Below are 22095 nucleotides of genomic sequence, written 5' to 3' on the forward strand. Positions count from 1 at the left end.
GTGGACTTTGCAGGTCCTCCCCATGATTACATGTTTTTCCTCCTCATGCTCATTTCCTCACAAATCTCAAAGAAGTGTAGGCATTTAGGTTAAACAGGCTACTCTAAATTGGCCATAGTGTTTAGGTAGGAGTCAAGGGATGGGGCATGAGCATATATGAGAAAATTAAACAGGAAAATTATGCAAATAGAGAGCCAGCATAAATTAATGGTAAAACAGCCACCTCTTATGTGAAAAAAGGCATGAGAAATATAAATTATAATTTGGATGTACTGTATAAAATATGCATATGAATGCAAATAGTTAACAAGGGCAACTTCCTATATGCAAAGAACCTCAATTGAATGCAATGGTTTAGTTGCTTTTTACGGGTGGAGCGATGGACTTTATTATACCAGATATTGCTTATTGGTTGAGAGTTATGGCTTCCAATAAAGGATGATCTGTTTGTAGCTTTTCCTCCATCAATATGTTTGCAACAATATAAAAGAACTAACAGATACTGGCAAATTGCATATCTGTAAATAATATTGTATTGTCAGCATAGCATGTGGATGACAAATTGGACTGAGCACTATTTTGTTCTCTATTGTTTATTTAACACCGCTGGCCATAAATTTCGAAGACCATAAAATGTGATTTAGTCGGATTAATCCCAACTAATTCCCATTGTCCCATCATAATTGCTTTTATGTTCTACAAGTTTAACCTGGTTACTCATCTCTACTTCTACAACCTCATGGTCATTTTGATAATATTGATCATTCTGGGCAGGAAGAAAAATATTATTTAAATTTATTAAAATAGCATGTATTAAATGAGGAAAACTTTGTTATGGATCAACTGATATGTTGAAATATTGAGGCTTTGTACACAGCCACAATTAATATTTCCTTTCATTTCTGTCCTTATTTTTGGCAAGATGTTAGAAACATTGAAAAATAGGTGCAGGAGTAGGCCGTTCGGCCCTTTGAGCCAGCACCACCATTCAATATGATCATGGCTGATCATCTAAAATCAGTACCCCATTCCTGTTTTTTTCCCCCCCAAGACCTAAATCTAACTCTCTCTTGTTGGTATTATCATTTGTAGATTACACATGTTGTCTTTAATATGTCATCAGTCAGCAAATTCAGCATGTAAAGAGTTAGACCATGTGATGTAAATCTGCTGGATTTAATTGTCAAGTCTAAAAAACAAGCATTTTATCATTTGCTTCACGGTTCTTTTGTAAGAACAAGTTGGATTTGCACATCAATTGTCTCTTTAGTTTGGTAGAACCAGTTCAGTCTTGCAGTTAGTTGTGCAACTAAATATTAACAATGCAGTAATTGTTTGTGTAATCAGTATAATCTATGGTTTAAGGTGTGGTTTAACACGGTGGGATTGTAGATAGTGAAGATGGTTGTCAAAATTTGCAGTAGGATCTTGATCGGGTGGGCTGAGGAATGGTTGATGTAACTTAATGCAGAGAAATGTTAGGTGTTGAGTTTCAGGAGCACTAACATCACCCATTAAGAACCAAAATCAGGACAAAGTTATTCACCCAGGTTGCAGTAAACCTATGAAATTCTCTAGGACATAAAGCAGTGGAGGCCAAGTCATTAAATATATTCAAAAAAGGAGTAAATATATTTTTAAATGTTGAAGGAGCTAGGGATATGGAAGAATATACTGAGACAAATCCACCATGACTATTTTGAATGATGAAGCCTTGACGCAGTGAAAGTGAAGAGGATAGACGTGTAATTCAATGATCACATTGAATGGTGGTGCTGGCTCAAAGGGCCGAATGGCCTACTCCTGCACTATTGTCTATAATGTAATAGAGTTATGCAGTGAGGAAATGGGCCCTGTGGTCCAAGCGTCCATGCTGACCAAGGTACTTACCAGCATTAGTTGTATTTGCTGCCTTTGGCCCATATTCCTCCAAACCTATCCTATCCATGCACCTGTCCAAATGTTCTTTTTAAACATTGTACTTGTACCTGTCTCCGGCAGTTCTTCCATATATGCTATGTGGAAAAACATGCTTCTTTAGTCCCCTTTAAATTGTTCCCCTCTCATCTTGAACTGAAACCAATTTCTTGACTTCCTGACAAAGGACTGTGACTATCCACCTTATCTGTGCTCCTCATTGTTTGGTAAAACTCCATTGCCCCTCAACTGCCTTTGTTCTGGGGAAAACAGCCAGAGCCCATCTATGTTCCTCTCTAAATCAAACCCTCCAATTTGGTAACATGCTTATGAATCGTTTCTAAACTCTCTCTAGCTTACTCACATCCTTCCTACAGTATGACAATCAGTATGACAATCAGAACTGCACATGAAATGAGGTGATACAGATTCAGACCACTTACAATACAATAACCACTTGTTAGTTCTGCGTTCTTGAGATACGGATAATTTTAAATTTGCATCAGAATCAAAAACCCATTTAAAAAATCTAGTTTGAGGTCCCTTTCCCACCCACCCGCAGGTCGCAAACGACACAAAAGCTGGTTCAAGTCAGTGGAATCCTAATCCATTATCCCAAGATCCAAAATCAAAAAGAGATGAATAATTTTTCATTTTATTTCAGATTGCTGGAGCAGATATTTGCTATTCAATTACTTACAAGCTCACCAATCAGAGAAGGAAGCCTTTCATACCCACTCTAACCAATTGCTGACCCCTGGCACTAGTTTAGTCTCAATTTTCAGTCTCTGTCATTAATTTAAGAATTTGCAGTGTGCTTTTATTTGAACAAACAGAGAACATTAATCATAAGGGAAATATGTTATTTGAAGTGCAAATTAAACTTCAATTTTCAGGTCTGTTGCTACTTACATAATTTTCTTTCACATTATCTGCTCTGCTTCTTGTTCATGAGACATATTTATAAACATTTTTATTTTTGATGGTCACACACGGTTCTGGTTCAAGAAACATTATTTACATTTAGCTAAAATACAAAAATATAATACAATTATTTTACATTGAGATTGTGCTGAAATACATTACATACATATTACTTCATACACAGCAACAATAGACCAAATCACACTCCACGGGCTATTAACAATTTCCAGCAAAAGTTCCATCACCCCAAGGAGCAGTTCTTTTGAAGTTCCAGCAGGTATTTGTACACAGTAAAGTTAATGTTTCTTTTCTCCTAGTAATTTCTCCCTGTAAGATTTGCTAAATCAGGTGTGGACTCTGGTGTATTGTGTGTTTTTTGCCGGTCTTTCTCCAAAGGTCAGATGACAGACAGTGCTCAATGTAGGAGCCTTGTGACAAATTACCAATTTTGTTTTCCATGCAAATCATATCAAAAACAAACGACTATTGCAGGGATCTCCAAAATAGTGGCTGCCACAGAAAACCATGTACATGAATAAAATTACGTGACTTCTTCACAATTGTTTTTTTATTTCCATATACCATCTGGAAAAAAAGTGCAGTGATCTCTTGTATGAATTTTTCATGATTTTTCCTTTGAACAGTTTTAATTTCACAATATATCTGTTGATTTTTGCTCTGCCTCTTTAATTGTTTGGGAAGATGAGAGCTCATTTTGCATTTGAGAAACAGGCCCATCAGAAGCTGAAGTAGGCACTTACTGATGCAAGGAATTTGACTGCTTTGACTTCTGGTCACTTATAGAAATGTGGTTTCAACATAAAATTATCATCACACATCAGTGAAGTAAGCTATTTAAAACTCTGAGTGAGCACGCTAGTGATTACTGTGGCTTTTTTTGGGGCCAATTGGAACAAATGTACCACCAAATTAATCATTTGAATGCTCATATGAAGGGCTACGTATTTTTAATTTGACCAATTGAAGGATAAAATCACAAGCGTTAATAACAAAGATGGAAGTACAGTGGTAAGTGATGAAGTTTGTCATCTAATAGCGAACTGGCAGTAGCAGATCCATGAAGAAAGTTACTCAATTATTCCCTCTCTGCAGTCTAGTTCTAAAGACAATGGGAAGAGCCAAGATTCACCTCAGTAAGTCCCATGCAGCTTTCCGTCAAATTATTTTACGGATATAAACTAAGCACTAAATGCGGTTAGCGAATTATTACCAAGTGTAAAAGTGCCCTAACAATTCTTTTTTTAAAACGCACACATTGGAAACGATGTGTAAATTTTCCGCAGCCAGAAAGGCCAAAACTACTGCCCTATATTTAAACAATTGGAGTCACAACATTTGATGGATTAAGTTAATAACACAGCTCTTATTCCAAGCATAGTTTTAGGTAAAGCCAAGTAGATTAGAAAGATGCATGAAAATTAGTCAATATGTGAATGCTCATGCTTCACTTGTGTTAGTAGGCATGCCAGTGGTTGTTGTGGTTTTATTTTGGCTACCCTGCATAACTGTATCACTAAAGTGCGATCATTTGGTCTGTGGCATGTTGAGCATTCAAAGATATGAATCATTATGAATTGCAACTTTTTTAAAGCTGTATTTGCAGTATAGTGGCTTCTTAGAAATAAGAGGAAATTTGTTGGAGGTTTTTCTACACAGTTTAACATGTTTGCACAATACATTCACAGATAGAGATCTACGTCTAACTGTTGTCCTATGCTTTGGTCACTAGTGGAGCTGTGTTAGCTGAGGAATTTCCAAATGTATCAACAAAGAGTACAAGGTGTGGGATCATCCTTCACATGGATATAGAAAATAAGTACAGCTGGAAACCCATATTTACCATAGCTGATTCAAGAGGATTGATTATCAGTCCCTATAAATATCAAATTACATATAAAATTATTTGACAATAGCATATAACACTTGTTCATGTTAGTTATCCCGCTGATTCTCATCCAAAGTAATGCTTTTCTTAACATTATTCTTCACAAAAAGTCAAGCCACTTTTAACAATCACTTGTGGTATCACCTTTAAATTATCTGATACATTTACCAATTTTGGTGATGAGCTCCTGCAATTTCTCAGGCATGGTACTGTGAAGGGAAATAGAGAAACCTTGTTTTACGTCCTAAATAATAATAGTAGTCAAATCACAACAAAATACGAAGTGCAGGAGGAACTCAATGGGCCAGGCAGCTTCTGCAGAGGAAACAGGCAGACAGCATTTTGGGTCGGGACCCTAGACTGATAGGAGTAGCGGGGAAAAAGGTGGGGGTAGGGCAAAACCTGGCAATTGATAGGTGGATAGACACAAAAAGCTGCAGTAACTCAGCAGGACAGGCAGCATCTCTGGAGAGAAGGAATGGTGACGTTTTGGGTCGAGGCCCTTCTTCAGACTGAAGAAGGGTCTCGACCAGAAACATCACCCATTCCTTCTCTCCAGAGATGCTGCCTGTCCTGTTGAGTTATTCCAGCTTTTTGTGTCTACCTTTGGTTTAAATCAGCATCTGCAGTTCCTTCTTACACAATTGATAGGTGGAAGCAGGTAAGGTGGAGTGATTCGTAGATGGGTGGAATAAATTATGAAGGCTGGGGCTGAAGAGGAATCAAAAGCATGTCCGATAGGAAAATGAGGGTGGAAAGTCAAGCCAGTGGGAGGGATGTGGGTGGAAGGGGTCTGTGGTTGAGTGGAGGAAAAAGACAAAATATGGGACTCGGGGATGGGAGAGGAGCATGCAGAGGAGGGATAAAAAAAAGCAGGGTGACTGAGGTGGTGGGGTGATGGTGAGAGAAATGTATGCACACTGAGATGGGGACAGGGAAAGTGAAGGGGAGTAGGGGTGGAATTACTATAAATTGGAGAATGCAGTGTTCACGCATTGGGATGTAAGCTATCAAAGTGGGCGGACAAAGGCTAGAGATGAAAAAGAGACAAAAGGGTGTCAGATACGCGGAATATCAGGTCTAGTACTTCCAGTTTACGTTTGGTCTCACTCTGACAAATAGAGGAGGGACAAGCACGGAAAGGTCAGTATGGGAATGGGAAGAGGAATTAAAATAGTTAGTAATCACATGCCCAACAGACCTTGGCAGACAGAATACAAGCATTCGGCAAAAATGTTTGCCCATTCTACGATTGTTCCTGCTGGAGAAGGCCACATCGAGAACACCGAATGCAGTAGGCGTGTGCGCATCGGAGTGAGATGGGGGGGGGATTGAGGTTGGGGAAATGGGGGGGGGGGCCAATGTGTGCACATTTCTCCCATAATCTTGGTAACCCTGCCTCTTTGTGCTCCTCCATAAACTCATCTTCCACCCCACACCCTACCTTCCCACCTCCCATTTCACCATGCCTACCCAATGTCATTTCTATCAATATCCCTCACTCTGGATTTACATTTCACTCTTCTTCTTTCCTTATCTGACACCTTTTTCATCTCTAGCCTTTGTCACTATCTCCACCCATCTGCTAACCCCCCCCTCCCCCCCTCACTTGTATTCACCTATCACTTGCCAGGCTTTGTCCCACTATCTCTCTTTTCCAGCTTTCTCCCCCTTCACCAATCTCAAGAAGGGTCTTAACCCAAAATGCACGTGTCATTTCCATCCTCCAATGCTGCCTGAACTACTGCATTTTTCCAGCACTTTGGTTTTTGCTCAAGATTCCAGCATTTGCAGTTTCTTGTGTCTCCCCGCTAGTGAAAGCACAGGAATGGATTATGTTGAAACATGACTTCTGAAAATATTATTTTTCTCAAAGTGTGGGGCATGTTAAATGAGATTTATAAGTTAATAGAAACTGCTAGAAATATTCAGATGAGGCAGGATCTGTGGAAAGAGAAACAAAATTGAGGGTTCAGGTCAGTGATCTTCCATGCAAATATTTCGGCTGGGGTCTGGAATTTAAGGGAGTGCAGTCCTTTCCTTGATCTGAAGACAATAGACAATAGGTGCAGGAGGAGGCCATCCGGCCCTTCGAGCCACTGTTACAAATGTTACACTTCGTTTCTCTCTATTTCTATTCCCCACAGATACTGCCTGATCTGATATTTAACAATATTTTTCATTTTTATTTCCTTATTCCATTACTCTCTTTTTTAAATGATCAAGTTGTGATTCTTTCAGCTTAAAGTGTAAATATTATTTTGGTGGATTTGTTGTTTACGGGGAGAAAAAGTTACTTTCAGGAATTCCACAATTTTTTTTTTCTCGTGTGGTAATGGCAAAAAAAAATCGCAGGGCTAGAAATTCTTCTCATTGGGAAAGATGCAATTGATCCCTTTAAATTTACAAATAGGGCCCGATTTGGTATAAATAGCTTGTGCCATTTGGGGGGGTCTTTGTCAAGGCAAATTAATTTTAGGCAGGTTTGACATCAAAATGTGCAAAGCAGCTGATTGACAGCACTGCGCACAAATGCACATCCACATTGATGGCTCAGGTCAAAATTGTGAGAGTATGCAATGCACATACTAAAGATTGATTGTGTGTAATGATCAGTTTTTGCATGAAATGCACTGTGCTTAACAGATTTTGCAACACAAGACAATTTCTAGCCCTTGTTATTTTCAGCTGCTGACGTGATTTGAAAGCAAAGAGTTGACAATTACCAGTTCAATTTTCAATAAATATCTGGGTTTGCTAGCTGAAAACATGCTACTTATGCTTTCATATAAATATTATATGGGAAATATTTTAACGAATTTGTTAACCCAGATATAGTAATGATATTGCAGATACACTAAAATAATGCACAATGGAATCTGATGAGAACATTTAAAGCTGCAATAGTGGAAATTGAACCCCCTTCTCTGCTGTTATTGGATTTTCAAACTGTCAAGGGTTCAATAGAGAAGTTGCTGTTATCTTGATTCTCTATTAAAAGCTTATTAAAACCAAATGATCATTTGTTGACTAAATTAAATTGCTGCACATCTGCTAAAATTTTAGCATAACACTGAATATAATGTAAAGCACAAAACTCACATCTGATACAGAGCTGCCAGAAGCCCCATAAAACACAACAATCAGGCAGAAAATTACTCTGCAACTACAGTAATCTATCTCATGCAGAAACTACTGACTGTGGGAAGCAATCTGAATCTGCAACTATAGGAACCTCTACACAAAACCAGAAATAGGATAATTAGCCTAAATGCAACTAAGCTGCAAGTATTTACAGCGGGTGGACTGTACCATAGTCACTTTTATATTCAGCATTACAGCTATTAATGCAGTCAATGGGTCCACTGACCATGTTATTAAACTATATGCACAGTTAACCATTTGCACTATCCATATGTCTGGTCAGTTATTTACAGTTGTTTGAGGTTTCACATGGAAAGTATTTTCATGATTGTCTGCATTCTCAAAGGTTAAAATTAAACTGGTCAGTAATGAGACCATAGAAATGAAAGAGCAACACAGCCACATTTAAGATCAGCTTTTTCACTAATTTGGAAAAATTGAATAAGAATAGACTTCGATCGACAAGTTGCAGCTGGCTGGGCCTTTGGAATGGCATGAAGTGGGCAACATTGAACACAATTGAACATTCCTATTATTACAAAGCAGACTGCCATGATCTCATATGAGCACCACAGAAACTGGTTCCATTTGTCACAATTTTCTTCCAAAAACTCAATGAATTAATTCTGGTTCTTGCTGCCACATCATTGGACTTGCTAAAACACATCATTCATCAACTATCAATGTTGTGTTCATAGGCACTATTTGCATTTGTTTACTTACTTTATAATACTCATTTTCATCTTCACTTCTACCACTGCAGAACAGAACAGGTTAGTTCCAATTTGGCTGAGAATTCACCACTCTCTGGATAATTTCTGGTGCTAACATTGCAGATGAGCAAAAGGCAAGAATGGAAATATCGATCTCATCTTCTGTCCAGATTCAAAAAGGGGGATCTTTAATTTGTAGTTCAGTCTAACATGAGGTTTTGTTCACTCTAATAGTCATCATACATATTCAGGTCCGTGAAATAGGTGTTGGAGAAAGACTTTGGATGTATCTGTGGGTTGAAGTATTTATTTCTTTCTTCAAGGATCAAGTTATTTTTATTGAAGGCCTGGAAAATAAAGATATTGCTTATTACTACTCTCTAGGCAGTATAACTTGTAGTGTACTCACTGTACCACTTTGAAGGCTTTCAAATTTTGTCCTATTTTTAAAACCAGAAATTTCCCACCTGGCAGCAACTTTTACTCTTGTTACAATGCACACAGATTTTCTGCATTCAATACTGATTACATTTGGTTAGCTGTGGCAATATAGAACATTTGCAGCTAATAATAAATTTGATAACACAGTGCCCTTAATATTCAGCTTAATGTGCACATTCTACATACCTCAATCCCGTAAACTGATTAAACCATTCCCCAATCAAAATTTGAACAGTAATCCACCAAAAATTAAACTTTTTTCAAAAATTCCTGCCAGTGCTTCTTAAAAAAAACCCAAAAGGCATAACTGCTCTTTTTTCTCTAAAATACTCATGGGTAATTTTTCACCTTAAATAACAAAGATAAAAGGGTACAGTGAACGGATTGTTTGTCTTATTTCCGTTCTACCACATCAATGTGTATATAAATACAACAAACTACATTGTAGTCAGCTTTACCATTCCAGCAATCAAACAAGGTCTAATACTGCTCTCTCTCTATTATAAAAGGACAAAGAGGAAATATTTTGGTGCTGTAAACACCAAATTCCATAAAAATTCAGAAAAATTCCAATTAATTAGTTTTCATAATTAGGAAGTGAAATTTACTTGGAGCAAGATGCCCTTTAGTCTAACATGATAGCTTTAGTGGTGTAATTTCTCTCATGTAAATCATTAGTGTTAGAGAAAACCAAGTTATCTTCACTTTTAAGGTTTCTGGCCCACAAGTATTTAAAAAAAATACAAACACTGCAGGGAAACTATTTTTGTCTTACTTTCATAATACGCTATCTAGCCCTGGTAACTTCAAACCAGAATATTATTTGCATGGTTTGATATCGGCTGACTATATGCCAAACTGCAAGTAATAAAAAGACAAATTTCAAAGCCAGAATATCTCACCTTAATGGCTTCCACGGAATCGTATTTATCGAGTTTATTGACGTGGTTTGTGATGCTGGTGTTGAGGGGAACTGCAGAAATTGGATGGATAACAGTGGCATCATGAGACTGCCGTTGATATCGCTGACAGTAAGTATATATGAGTAATGTTACGAGACAGCCTAAGATGGAACAACTGAGTCCCACAGCAATCATATGGAATATGTTGAATTCTGCAAAGAATTATAAAAAAGATTCAGTCGAGTACTACTTAAGCAAGGTCTGAACTTGTTTATCAGTTTTCTTGAAATTGCTGACCAGGAAGTTAGAACTTACCACCACATCTTCTCTCCGCTGAACTGGACTTAGCAATGTACACTTCTAAAGGAATAATTAAAGAAAATGTTTTAGAATTATTTACATTTTCAAAAGAAACATTAAGTATTGTCAAAAATCCTCCTTCAATGGGCCAGTTAATCTATTCATTTGAACCTAAGAAACTTTTGTCTATCTTATTTATCTAGCTACCTGATCCAATATGTCACAATGAAGACTATTATCAGTGTTGCCCCATTGAGTGAAATGGTGAACCTGCTCCTGCGTATTTTCCAATAACTTTGCCCAGAAGGAAAGAACGTGCTATTAAGTAAATATAAGAAAATAACTGCAGATGCTGGTACAAATCGAAGGTATTTATTCACAAAATGCTGGAGTAACTCAGCAGGTCAGGCAGCATCTCAGGAGAGAAGGAATGGGTGACATTTTGGGTCGAGACCCTTTGTCCTGCCCCCCTGACATCAGTCTGAAGAAGAGTCTCGACCCGAAACGTCACCCATTCCTTCTCTCCTGAGATGCTGCCTGACCTGCTGAGTTACTCCAGCATTTTGTGAATAAATACCTGCTATTAAGTAAAGATAGATAAGTAAAGAAATACACAAAGCAGCTGGAGCAACATCCCTGGGAAAAAAAAGGTGGGTGAGGTTTCGGGTCGGGACCCTTCATCAGTCTGAGATATCACCTGACCCGCTAAGGTATATTTTGAAGATAGACACAAAATGCTGGAGTAACTCAGTGGGACAGGCAGCATCTCTGGAAAGAATGATGTAAGAAGGAACTGCAGATGCTGGTTTAAACTGAAGTTAGACACAAAAGGCTGGAGTAACTCAGGTCAGTGCCCTCAGTCTGCAGATGCATTTTTTTTTGTAAACCAGAATCTGTAGTTCCCTATGTCTCCAATTGGTGGAGTAAAGTTGCTCAGAAAATAAAACTGGTCAAGCAATGCAAAATCTAATAAACTGCTTTTCATTCCTGATTATTTACTAATAATAATTTTTTTTAAAGCAAAATTACATCCTGTTACTAAATAATAAGGTTTATTTGTTGGCCAAATTACTGTTAAGCAACTGGACAGAAAATACATATTTGTATCACAGTTACTAACATACAATAGAAATATGAAATGTAAACAACGTTCAAAATAGTTGTTTATCATCATGTTGAAATGGCATTTGGAAACCTATGATCAATTGTTGCGTGCTATCTAGTCAATGAAAAGATTATCCATGATAACAATCAGGCCATCCACAGTGTACAGATTCAGGATAAGGGAACAACATTTGGTGGAAGATAAGGGCCAGTAAAGTCTGATAAAAGGTAGTCCGAGGGTCTGAAGTGAGGTAGATGGTAGGTCAGGACCACTCTCTAGTTGGTAATAGGATGGTTCAGTTGCATGGTAACGGCTGGGAAGCAACTGTACCTGAATCTGGAAGATTTTCACACTTCTGTACCTCTTGCCTGATGTGAGAGGGAGTGACCAGGGCGAGACTAGTCCTTGATTATGCTGGCCTTGCTGAGACGGCGTGAAGTGTAGATGGAAGTCAATGGAAGGGAGATTGATTTGTGTGATGGTCTGGACTACATCCGCAACACTCTGCAATTTCTTGTGGTCTTGGATGGCTGTTCCCAAACCATACTGTGATGCATCCCCATAAAATACTTTCTATGGCACATCTGTAGAAGTTGGTGAGAAGAGTTGAGGGCATACCGAACTTCTTGGGCCTTTTGAGGAAGTAGAGACATTGGTGTGCTTTCTTGGCCATTGCTTCGATATGGCTGGTCCAGAACAAGTTGCTGGTGATATTTACTCCTAAGAACTTGAAACTTCCAACTATCTCTACTTTGACACTCTCAATGTCTTCCAGGGTATGTGAATGTGCTTCATTTCTGAAGCCTATCACAATCTCCATTGTCTTGCTGACATTGAGGGAAAGGATGTTGTCTAACGGTAGGATTTGAATCCATAGGGGAAATTTATCAGATTGACGTGAGGAGCTGGTGCAGGGGGTAGGGATTTTGATTCTTAGACCACTGGGATCTGTTTTGGGGTAAGGATGAATTGTACAAAAGGGACGGGTTGCATCTTAACAGGCGGGGACCAGCATTCTGGCAGGCAGGTTTGCCACTGCTACATGGGTGGGTTTAAACAAAATAGCGGGGGGGAGGAGGCAAATTGGAAATACGAGGGTGAAGTTAAAGGGAAAGAGAGGATAGGAAAATTTAAGAAAGACACCTGAATTAACAGGACAGAAAGCTCACGAATGGGATAGGAGAGGGATAGTCTTACCAGCACAACGCCAGACTGGGATATCTACCATGTAGGTGTATTATTTTACTTCATCTTTGCCTCCTCTTGCACAAGCTTGTTCCCAAGATCTCCAACCCATCTACCAAACACTAACAAAAAATGACAACCCTAGATTGCTCAAATACTGTGCTCCAATTTCAAATCAACCACCTTCCTCACTACCACTGATGCTCATATGGTGATCCCCATTACTTTTTTGCATCCCACAGCATATCCCACAACCATACCATTTCCCAATTTATTTCCTGATTCGCACTTGCCGCCCCCTTGCTTTTCCTTTCTTCTCCCGGCTAGAGCACAGACTCAATTCAGCTTGTGAATGCCAAATCCAAGCACCAAATGTACCCCATTTCTAATCTACAATCCTCTTACAATAAAGGTCAATATCCCATTTACTTTTCTCACCATTTGCTGCATCTGCCTGTTAACTTTTATTGTTTTGTCTGATTGGGCAACTTGTCTCCGCTGTACTTCACTCATCTGCAATCTTTATTCATTTAGATGATACTGCCTTTTGTTTCCTCTTACTTTCCCACCTCAAACTCCATTGGTCAGGTTTTCATCTTGTATTTCACCCAATTTATTTATATCCTATTGCAGAGTCTAAATATCTTCTTTGAAATATGTCCTCTCACCTATTTCCATGTCAATGGTAAACTCAAACCCTCCTACAGGTCATTAATTAAAATGGTAAATAATTAAGGTCCAAGATCTAAATCGTGGACCTAGTTACATACCCACAGAAAGGCCCATACATCATGACCTCTGTGAGAACCAATCTCCTTCTTAGACCCCCCTCGGTCATGGCTGAACCAATCTATGATCCATGCTAACTCACATCCCCCAACATCATGAGCTTCTATCTTGTGTGCTTGCCTTCAATGTGGTCCCTTATCATGAGGGGAATGCAGGGTGAATGCGCAGAATCTATTATCCAGAATAGGGGAATCGAGAACCAGAGGACATAGGTTTAAGATGAGAGAGGAAAGATTTAATAGGAACTATAAGGGCAACTTTTTCACAGAGGGTGGTGAGAATATGGAAAGAGCTGCCAGATGAGGTGGTTGAGGCAGGCACTATAGCAGCATTTAAGAGACATTGTGACAGGTACATGGATAGGAAAGGTTTGTAGGGTTATGTTTATAGTCATTCTGCCAGTAACTGTTCTGGTCATGGGACTGCTGTTTGTAGGTTCATTAGCAGCTCAAGCCGAAGGCAGAGCACACCACTAAGGCCCAGAGATCCTTTCCTCACCCAGTGCCAAGTGCATAAAGAGAAATGGGCCAATCCAGATTTGGGCCCAGGATGTATGGATAACAAAGCAGTCATCAATCGGAGGGACAGATGTCTGGTAAGCCCTTGAAATATGGTTGAAGTTGACTTGGCCTATTACTGCCTTGACATCTACAATGGGGCAAATTAAGAGATGTGGGTTGCGTGTTTGGGATCCTGGATTGTCAGGGAAAGCAAGTTGGCAAGAAATCAAATGGTGAATTGTGGGACTGGTGTCTAATCAATGGAGAAAGTGACGTGGGGCAGGCTGTGGAGATGTTGGAGTGGTGAGATATGTGGGCCAAAAGCAGGAGATGCTGGGATGATGATTTGGAGATCAGGGATCAGCAGTCCATGGAACAAGTGGTGAATTAGGCCCGGAAGGAAGTACAATGGTAAGCTATTGGCACATGGCAGACAAAATGGCAGACGAGTTGAACAGGTACTTTGGACGAGTTGAACAGGTACTGTCTTCACTAAGACACAAACAATCTCCCAGATGTTCTAGTGGCCAGAGATCCTAGGGTGATAGAGGAACTGAAGGAAATTCACATTAGGCAGGAAATGGTTTTGGGTAGACTGATGGGACTGAAGGCTGAAAAAAACCCAGGGCCTGATGGTCTGCATCCCAGGGTACTTAAGGAGGTGGCTCTAGAAATTGTGGAAGCATTAGTGATCATTTTCCAATGTTCTATAGATTCAGGATCAATTCCTGTGGATTGGAGGGTAGCTAATGTTATCCCACTTTTTAAGAAAGGGAGAGAGAAAACAGGAAATTATAGACCAGTTAGTCTGACATCAGTGGTGGGGAAGATGCTGGAATCAATTATAAAAGAAGAAATTGCGGAGCATTTGGATAGCAGTAACAGGATCGTTCCGAGTCAGCATGGATTTACGGAGGAAAAATCATGCCTGACTAATCATCTGGAATTTTTTGAGAATTTCTTGGAATTTTCTGTGAATTTTTCCACAAGGAAAATGAACTGGGGAGAGCCAGTGGATGTGGTATACCTGGACTTTCAGAAAGCCTTCGACAAGGTACCACATAGGAGATTAGTGTGCAAAATTAGAGCACATGGTATTGGGGGTAGGGTACTGACATGGATAGAAAATTAGTTGGCAGACAGGAAACAAAGAGTCGGGATAAATGAGTCCCTTTCAGAATGGCAGGCAGTGACTAGTGGGGTACCGCAAGGCTCGGTGCTGGGACCGCAGCTATTTACAATATACATCAATGACTTGGATGAAGGGATTAAAGCATTAACAATTTTGCAGACGACACAAAGCTGGGTGGCAGTGTGAACTGTGAGGAAGATGCTATGAGGTTGTAGGGTGACTTGGACAGGTTATGTGAGTGGGCAGATGCATGGCAGATGCAGTTTAATGTGGATAAATGTGAGGTTATCCATTTTGCTGGTAAGAACAGGAAGGCAGATTATTATCTGAATGGTGTCAAGTTAGGAAAAGGGGAAGTACAACGAGATCTGGGTGTCCTAGTGCATCAGTCACTGAAAGGAAGCATGCAGGTACAGCAGGCAGTGAAGAAAGCCAATGGAATGCTGGCCTTCATAACAAGAGGAGTTGAGTATAGGAGCAAAGAGGTCCTTCTGCAGTTGTACAGGGCTCTAGTGAGACCACACCTGGAGTATTGTGTGCAGTTTTGGTCTCCAAAATTGAGGAAGGACATTCTTGCTATTGAGGGAGTGCAGCGTAGGTTCACGAGGTTAATTCCAGGAATGGCGGGACTGTTGTACGTTGAAAGACTGGAGCGACTGGGCTTGTATACTCTGGAATTTAGGCGGATGAGAGGGGATCTTATTGAAATATATAAGATTATTAAGGGATTGGACACGCTAGAGGCAGGAAACATGTTCCCGATGTTGGGGGAGTCCCGAACCAGGGGCCACACTTTAAGAATAAGGCCATTTAGAACGGAGATGAGGAAAATCTTTTTCACTCGCAGAGTTGTGAAGCTGTGGAATTTTCTGCCTCAGAAGGCAGTGGAGGCCAATTCTCTGGATGCATTCAAGAGAGAGTTAGATAGAGCTCTTAAGGATAGCGGAGTCAAGGGATATGGGGAGAAGGCAGGAACGGGGTACTGATTGTGCATGATCAGCCATGATCACGGTGAATGGCAGTGCTGGCTCAAAGGGCTGAATGGCCTACTCCTGCACCTATTGTTTATTTTCAAGCTGTGCCAATGAAATACAGACCAAGCTGCAAGTCCCCAGTGCAAAGTGCTTCAGAACAAGAGTAACTAATTATCCCTGGCATTGTTCTCAATGAGCATTGCACAGGGAATGATCTCATTATGCATGCTTTTGACAAAAAACTGCTGACCTGTACAAACAAAATTCGCAACAGGAACAGATTGGTGAAACAACCTGAGATCACTGTCATTGCATTTCACATCAAAAAAAAAAAATCAATATTCATTTGCACAATGTTGGAAAATAAATATTTTGTGGAGGTAGATGATTTGCTGGGTCAGTATTGATCATCTTGAATGTTATTGTTTCTTTTTATCATTGTACCGCTGCACTGGAATGAGAAATTAAGTGTGCATCCAAAGAAGAGGGTTGATTGCATCCATGTCAAATCTAAATATCACCCCCAGAAATGTCAAAGCGGTGAGATAAATGAATATTTGACTTCATAAACAAATATGGATTGGTTTTCCATTTAGCTTGGGTAATTCTAAAGTCACCTCTTCCTGCCTGCATTTAGCCAGCATACATACGTACCTGGAATGAAATTGGAGTCATAAGCACAGGCTCGACTCTCACTGCTGTTCTCCGAACACTGGAAACCCACTGGAAATAATATTTTACAGTGCCGAGTACGTCGTTGTGAACCTGGCCCTTCACACTCTGACCACGATGACCACTCTGACCAGTTATCTGCAAAGGGAAGAGAAAAATGATAAATAAACATTCTTAGATTAACGATGGCACCTCCAAACATTAAATAGCGGACCCTCATTTACCTACTGAAATTCTGAAACATGTAACTGAGAGTTTATGTGTTTCACTTCATTAGTAAATGTTTTAATACAGACTGGAACTTTACAGAATGTAACTTACCACTCTTCCATCCTGCAGGGGAAAAAAGTGCAAACACTAACATTCTGCACATTTCTCCAAGTTATAGTCATTATCACAAGTTTGCACAGAATTCATTTTTGGAAATAATTTGTTCCTACAATTGCCAAAAGAATTCATAAGAGTATTTAAGAGTCTCCTGAGGTATTCTACATTCCCTACCTGGACAAGGATGTGTGTTGCACAACGCTTCTTCTGTGTGCAGACCCAGACAGATGTCTCCGCCATAGGCAGACGCAGGATTGTTGCAGGACCGAGTCCTCATGCAATGTCCACCTCCACAGGTAACTGAGCACTTGGACCAAGATGCCCAACAGGACCAGGCACCATCCACTTAAAAAAACAAAAACAATAACTTTTCCGTTGAGGGATCTGCGGCCTGAAAAATCATAATAATCTTTCTTCCCATAGATGCATCCTGACCGGCTGAGTATTTCCAGTATTTTCAGTTTTTTAAATTTTGGATTTCTTGCATAGTAGTTTAGAGATATTGCAGTGGGCAAATAATCATACTGAGTTAGTGCTTTTATTGTCTTCAGCTTCAATGAGCCCAATTTTAGGTGATCAGAATGATGCAACAATCTAACCAAGGGAACCAAATGTTATCACTCAAGTTTAAAAGAATGAAAGGAGAGCATAGCAAAACTTAGAAAATTCTTACAGAGCTTGTCAGGCTATATACAGGATGACGTTTTCCGAGAATAAAAAGTCTAATCAGAGGCATTGTTTCAGAACATGGTGCAGGCCATTAGCGGCGGGTTTGAGAAGAAGTTGAACATTTGCAATTCTCTATCCCAGAGACTTATATGGGCTCAGACATTGATTTCATTCAAGGTATTGCTTGATGTTAAGGAAATCAAGGAAAATTGACAGTGGCAGAAGATCAGCCATGATCGATGAATGGCTCAAAGGAGTGGATGGCCAACTCATGCTCCTATTTATTACATCCTTTTATTCCACTCAGACACATTTTTGAAAACAAAATTCAGAAAAAAAGGTTATGTAACTACTATAGAAACCAAATGACCTGGAGGGATGTTTCTATTTGTGTCAAATGCACCATTTTAAAGCCTTCCCCTTAAGGACATTCAGCTGATATTGTCTTGCACTGCACCAGTTCAGCCGGAAGAACATATAATAGTTAACAAACAAGTGGACATGATGCCTTAAATGTTTAATGCACATTATGAAAACATACAAGTAGTGTTATTTCTGTTGGTCAGGTTCAAAGCATTTATTCCTCACTTGAAGAGTTTTATACCTTAACTACAAAAACACATTTGCACAGTCACATGAAAATGATTTCACTTCTGCCAGCACAACATCCAAGGGACAGTCTGCCTGCCACCCATGTTCAGAATTCTGTAATGAATGTTGGCAAAACATAAAGCGCAGGCTTATCACATTGCCAAACAACTCCAAAATATCCTTTATAAATACAAGGAGACATTCAGTAGAATGGACAATGCCTCCAATAGAGCAATAACAATTCTTAAACTACAAAAAGGGATTTATAAAGACGATCGGAAATGAAGGGATAAAGGCATTGATAACACCTAACACGTGACAGGAAGATGTGAATATTCTCTCTCTGAATTGGACCTTTTCTGCTCATATGATGAGGGAATCTTCCAGGTATACAAAGTGCTGTTATTTGTTCTATTCAGAATGCTGCAAATAGGTGTCTAAAGAAAATGGGGACTACATTAATGTGCAAATGTAAATCAGAAGCACAGTCTTTTCTCAAACAATGTTTTATGCAATGGCAGGCTATAGACTACAGAAGTCAGTCTGCAGATTGTGCATTTAATCAGACACTAACTGCAGTGACAGTGAAGCTCACAGCACAGCACCAATTGGGGGCTGCCAAATTCTCTGTAGATATATTTCATTTCAGCCACTGATAATTTTTCAATTATTCCTGTGGAGCTGGAGCTGATTCCAATGTGTATTTTCTTCACAGGTTGTGGCAGATGTAGGATATTGTTTGAATCACAGAACAGATGTGTTAATGTCAAAATTTTAAGAATGTGACATCTGGGATTCAGTTTATTTAACATTAGCTTGGGCTGATGAAAAAATACATTTTAGATGAATACAGGTCCCAGATTCTCTGAAGGTTGATGGCAGAGTTCAGCGCTACATAGAGTCAGAAGGTTGATCCTGGATTAGATTAAATTGTGTTCCATTCCATTACAACATCTCATCAAAAATATTTTTTTTAATCTTCCATCATTGCAACTGGCAACCTTAATACCCTTTTATTTCATGCCAGAATTTGTCAAAAGAACAAGAACTTGCAAGCTCCTTTTATAAATAGACCAGTGTCTAGGTACAATTCTTGTATTTTAGATAACCAGCCTGGAATAGCTAGCCAACTATAGATCATTGTAAGGCATGGGAGAAACAGCATCTGAAGCAAGTCAGTTGCAGCAGCAAGCAGCAGCAAGCATAACTTAAAGCATTGATAGGCAAAATAATTTCTGTTTTCAGGCAAATTAAAGAAACCTTTGTCATATAAAAGTAGATTTGATGGGTAAAAATATCATTAAATAAATATTACTATCTATGGGATATTCATAATGAGAAATTATCACCTTTAATACACCAACATAAACAAAAGTTTGCTGTTTTCCATGCGCTTTAATAGCTCCAAAACTGAAGGGGTTCCCTGACAGGCAGATTGTTACTTGGAATCATTGATTATTTTCAATAATAGGCAATGTAATAATAGTACCAACGCAAATATAAGATGCTGGAGTAACTCAGCGGGTCAGACAGCATCTCTGAAGATAATGGAGGGAGGGTGACAATGGAGACATCCCCAAGAGGAATGTATAGCTGCAAACTGTGAAGCTAGCTAATAATCTTTTTATTCTACTTTTGCATATGAACACAAGCAACTCGTCTGATTGCTGATTAAGATTAATGCTCAGAATTCGAGTATCAACATGGTTCACTTAATCCTTCACACGTCTAAGGCAGACAAAAGAATGTGATCTTTCAGGGTAGTAGAGGTGGAAATGGTAAAATGTGAAGTGTCACACAAATCTTATATACAAATTTTAGATTTCCCAAGCAATAGAAAGATTAATATCAAATCATAATAATATTTAGCAATGTTGGCATGTGCACATTTTTACTTTACCTCACCTCCTAACCCCCCCCCCCCCCCTCCCTTTAAAGTACAATATACATGCAAAATGATATGATCACGAAGACTAGAAATATTCGGTTCATTTATAAACAGCAATTTGAATTTGTCGCATTCATATCTTTTTATGGCACCAGAGGAGCAGAATGTACCTGGACAGGGCATGATATTACACTCCTGGTATTCAATCGATTGTCCTAGGCAGGGAAGTCCTCCATTCCTTGGCTCAGGATTATTGCACATTCGCTTATGGCTTCGAATTCCTCGGCTGCAGTCTCTGCTACACTGTGTCCATGGCAGCCAGGCAGACCAAGCCCCGTTAACTGCGTAAGCAGAAAATTTGCCATACCGTAAGATGCTTCCAGAAAACCCTTTAAGAAACAAGGGGATAAAGTCATAGAACCAAAGTCCTGAAAAGTCCTAAATTCAGGCAACAAAAATAAAAATCAGAACTGCAGATACTCAGCTTTCAAAAAAAGGCACAAATCACTGGAATAACTCAGCAGGTCAGGCAGCTTCTCTGGAGAACATGGTTAGGTGACATTTCCTGTTAGGACCCTTCTTCAGACTGATTATGGTGGGGGAAGGATTTAGGGGAACAGAAGAAAGCTGGAAGAGAGAAGAGGCAGGACAATGCCTGGCGAGTGATAGGTGGATACAAGTGAGAGAGGTGTTTTTGATAGGTAGATGGTTTGATGCAGACCAGAGATTAAAAGAAAAATGGGTGTAAGATATGCATGGAAGAGTGTGAATTGTGAAATCAGGGGAAGGAATATAGTTGGAAGGGAAGGGGAAGGAGATAAATGGGTGCACGTCCAGCACAGGGACAGGGTGGATGGAGGGGGGGGGGGGGGAATGGAGGTGAGATTGTTGGTAGTTATCTAAAATTGGAGATATCAATGTTCATACCATAACCTTGTAACCTATCCAAGCGTAATATGAGGTGCTGTTCCTCCATTTAGCATGTGGCCTCACTCTGGCAATGGAAGAGGCCCAGGACAGAAAGGCCAGTATGGGAATGGGAAGGGGAGTTAAAATGGTTAGCAACCAGGAGATTCAGTAGGCCTTGGTGGACTGAACGCATGTGTTCGGCAAAATGATTGCCAAATCGTGCCGATTTAAAAGGAGGCCATATTGGGAACACCGGATGCAGTAGATGAGGTTAGAGGAGGTGAGCGTAAATCTCTGTCTCACCTGGAAGGATTGCTGGGGTCCCAGGATGGATGGGTGAGAGGAGGTATAGGGACAGCTGTTACATCTCCTGCGGTTGCAGGGTAAGTGCCCAGGGAGGGGGGTAGTTCGGGTGGGAAAGAACGAGCAAACCAAGGAATTGTGGAGGAAATGGTCTCTGCAGAAAGTGGAGGGGTGGGAAAGGAAAGATGTGACTGATGCTGGTGGGATCACGTTGCAGTTGGTGGAAATGTTAGACAATGATGTGTTGAAGAGGCTAGTGAGGTGAAAGGCGAGGACCAGAGGAACTGTATCATTGTTCCATCTGGGGGAAGGGGGAGCAAGACACCCCACCATTGACTCCAACTATACTTAATACTGCCTCGGAAAAGCAGCCAATATAATCAAAGCATTGTCCCATCCCGGTCATTCCTTTCCCCTGCTCCCTTTGGACAAAAGATGCAGAAGCTGCTATGGGACTCAGGATCAGTTCTTTTCCTCTGTTATCAGATTTCTGAACAGATCTTTCCATAAGCTAGAGTACTGTCAGATTTAGCTCTACTCCATTGCAGACATTGGACTTTGTCTATAGAACAATCGCGCTACAATGCTGAGAACTATATTCTGCACTGTATCTTTCCCTTTGCTCTATCTGTTGTACTTGAATTTAACTTGATTTTATTTATGTATATTATCTGATCTAATTGAATAGCACGCAAAACCAAGCCTTTCACTGCACCTCGATACACGAGACATAAATAAACCCGTGTGTAAAATGACAAAGGTCATCGACAAGTGTGAAGAAATTATTTCCCTTTGATGAGTAGT

At 39.8% G+C, this 22095-nt stretch overlaps 1 protein-coding gene across 6 annotated transcripts in view; it reads right to left on the reverse strand.

The window, feature by feature from the left end:
• Positions 1-2554: 2554 nt before the first annotated feature.
• The window catches only part of sema5a (sema domain, seven thrombospondin repeats (type 1 and type 1-like), transmembrane domain (TM) and short cytoplasmic domain, (semaphorin) 5A), a 146166-nt gene continuing 126625 nt past the window's right edge, over positions 2555-22095 (reverse strand). For all 6 annotated transcript variants that reach the window (XM_078423235.1, XM_078423209.1, XM_078423199.1 and 3 more), the window contains 6 exons: positions 20250-20468; positions 17106-17276; positions 16587-16742; positions 10263-10307; positions 9948-10159; positions 2555-8951 (listed from right to left, as the gene is read on the reverse strand). In XM_078423235.1, the coding sequence (XP_078279361.1) occupies positions 8832-8951; positions 9948-10159; positions 10263-10307; positions 16587-16742; positions 17106-17276; positions 20250-20468 (923 nt within the window). In that variant the 3' untranslated portion in view covers positions 2555-8831. The remainder of the gene's footprint in view (positions 8952-9947; positions 10160-10262; positions 10308-16586; positions 16743-17105; positions 17277-20249; positions 20469-22095) is intronic.

The sequence above is a fragment of the Rhinoraja longicauda genome, chromosome 2 (assembly GCF_053455715.1).
Source record: "Rhinoraja longicauda isolate Sanriku21f chromosome 2, sRhiLon1.1, whole genome shotgun sequence".
In the NCBI taxonomy this organism is placed as follows: domain Eukaryota; kingdom Metazoa; phylum Chordata; class Chondrichthyes; order Rajiformes; family Arhynchobatidae; genus Rhinoraja; species Rhinoraja longicauda.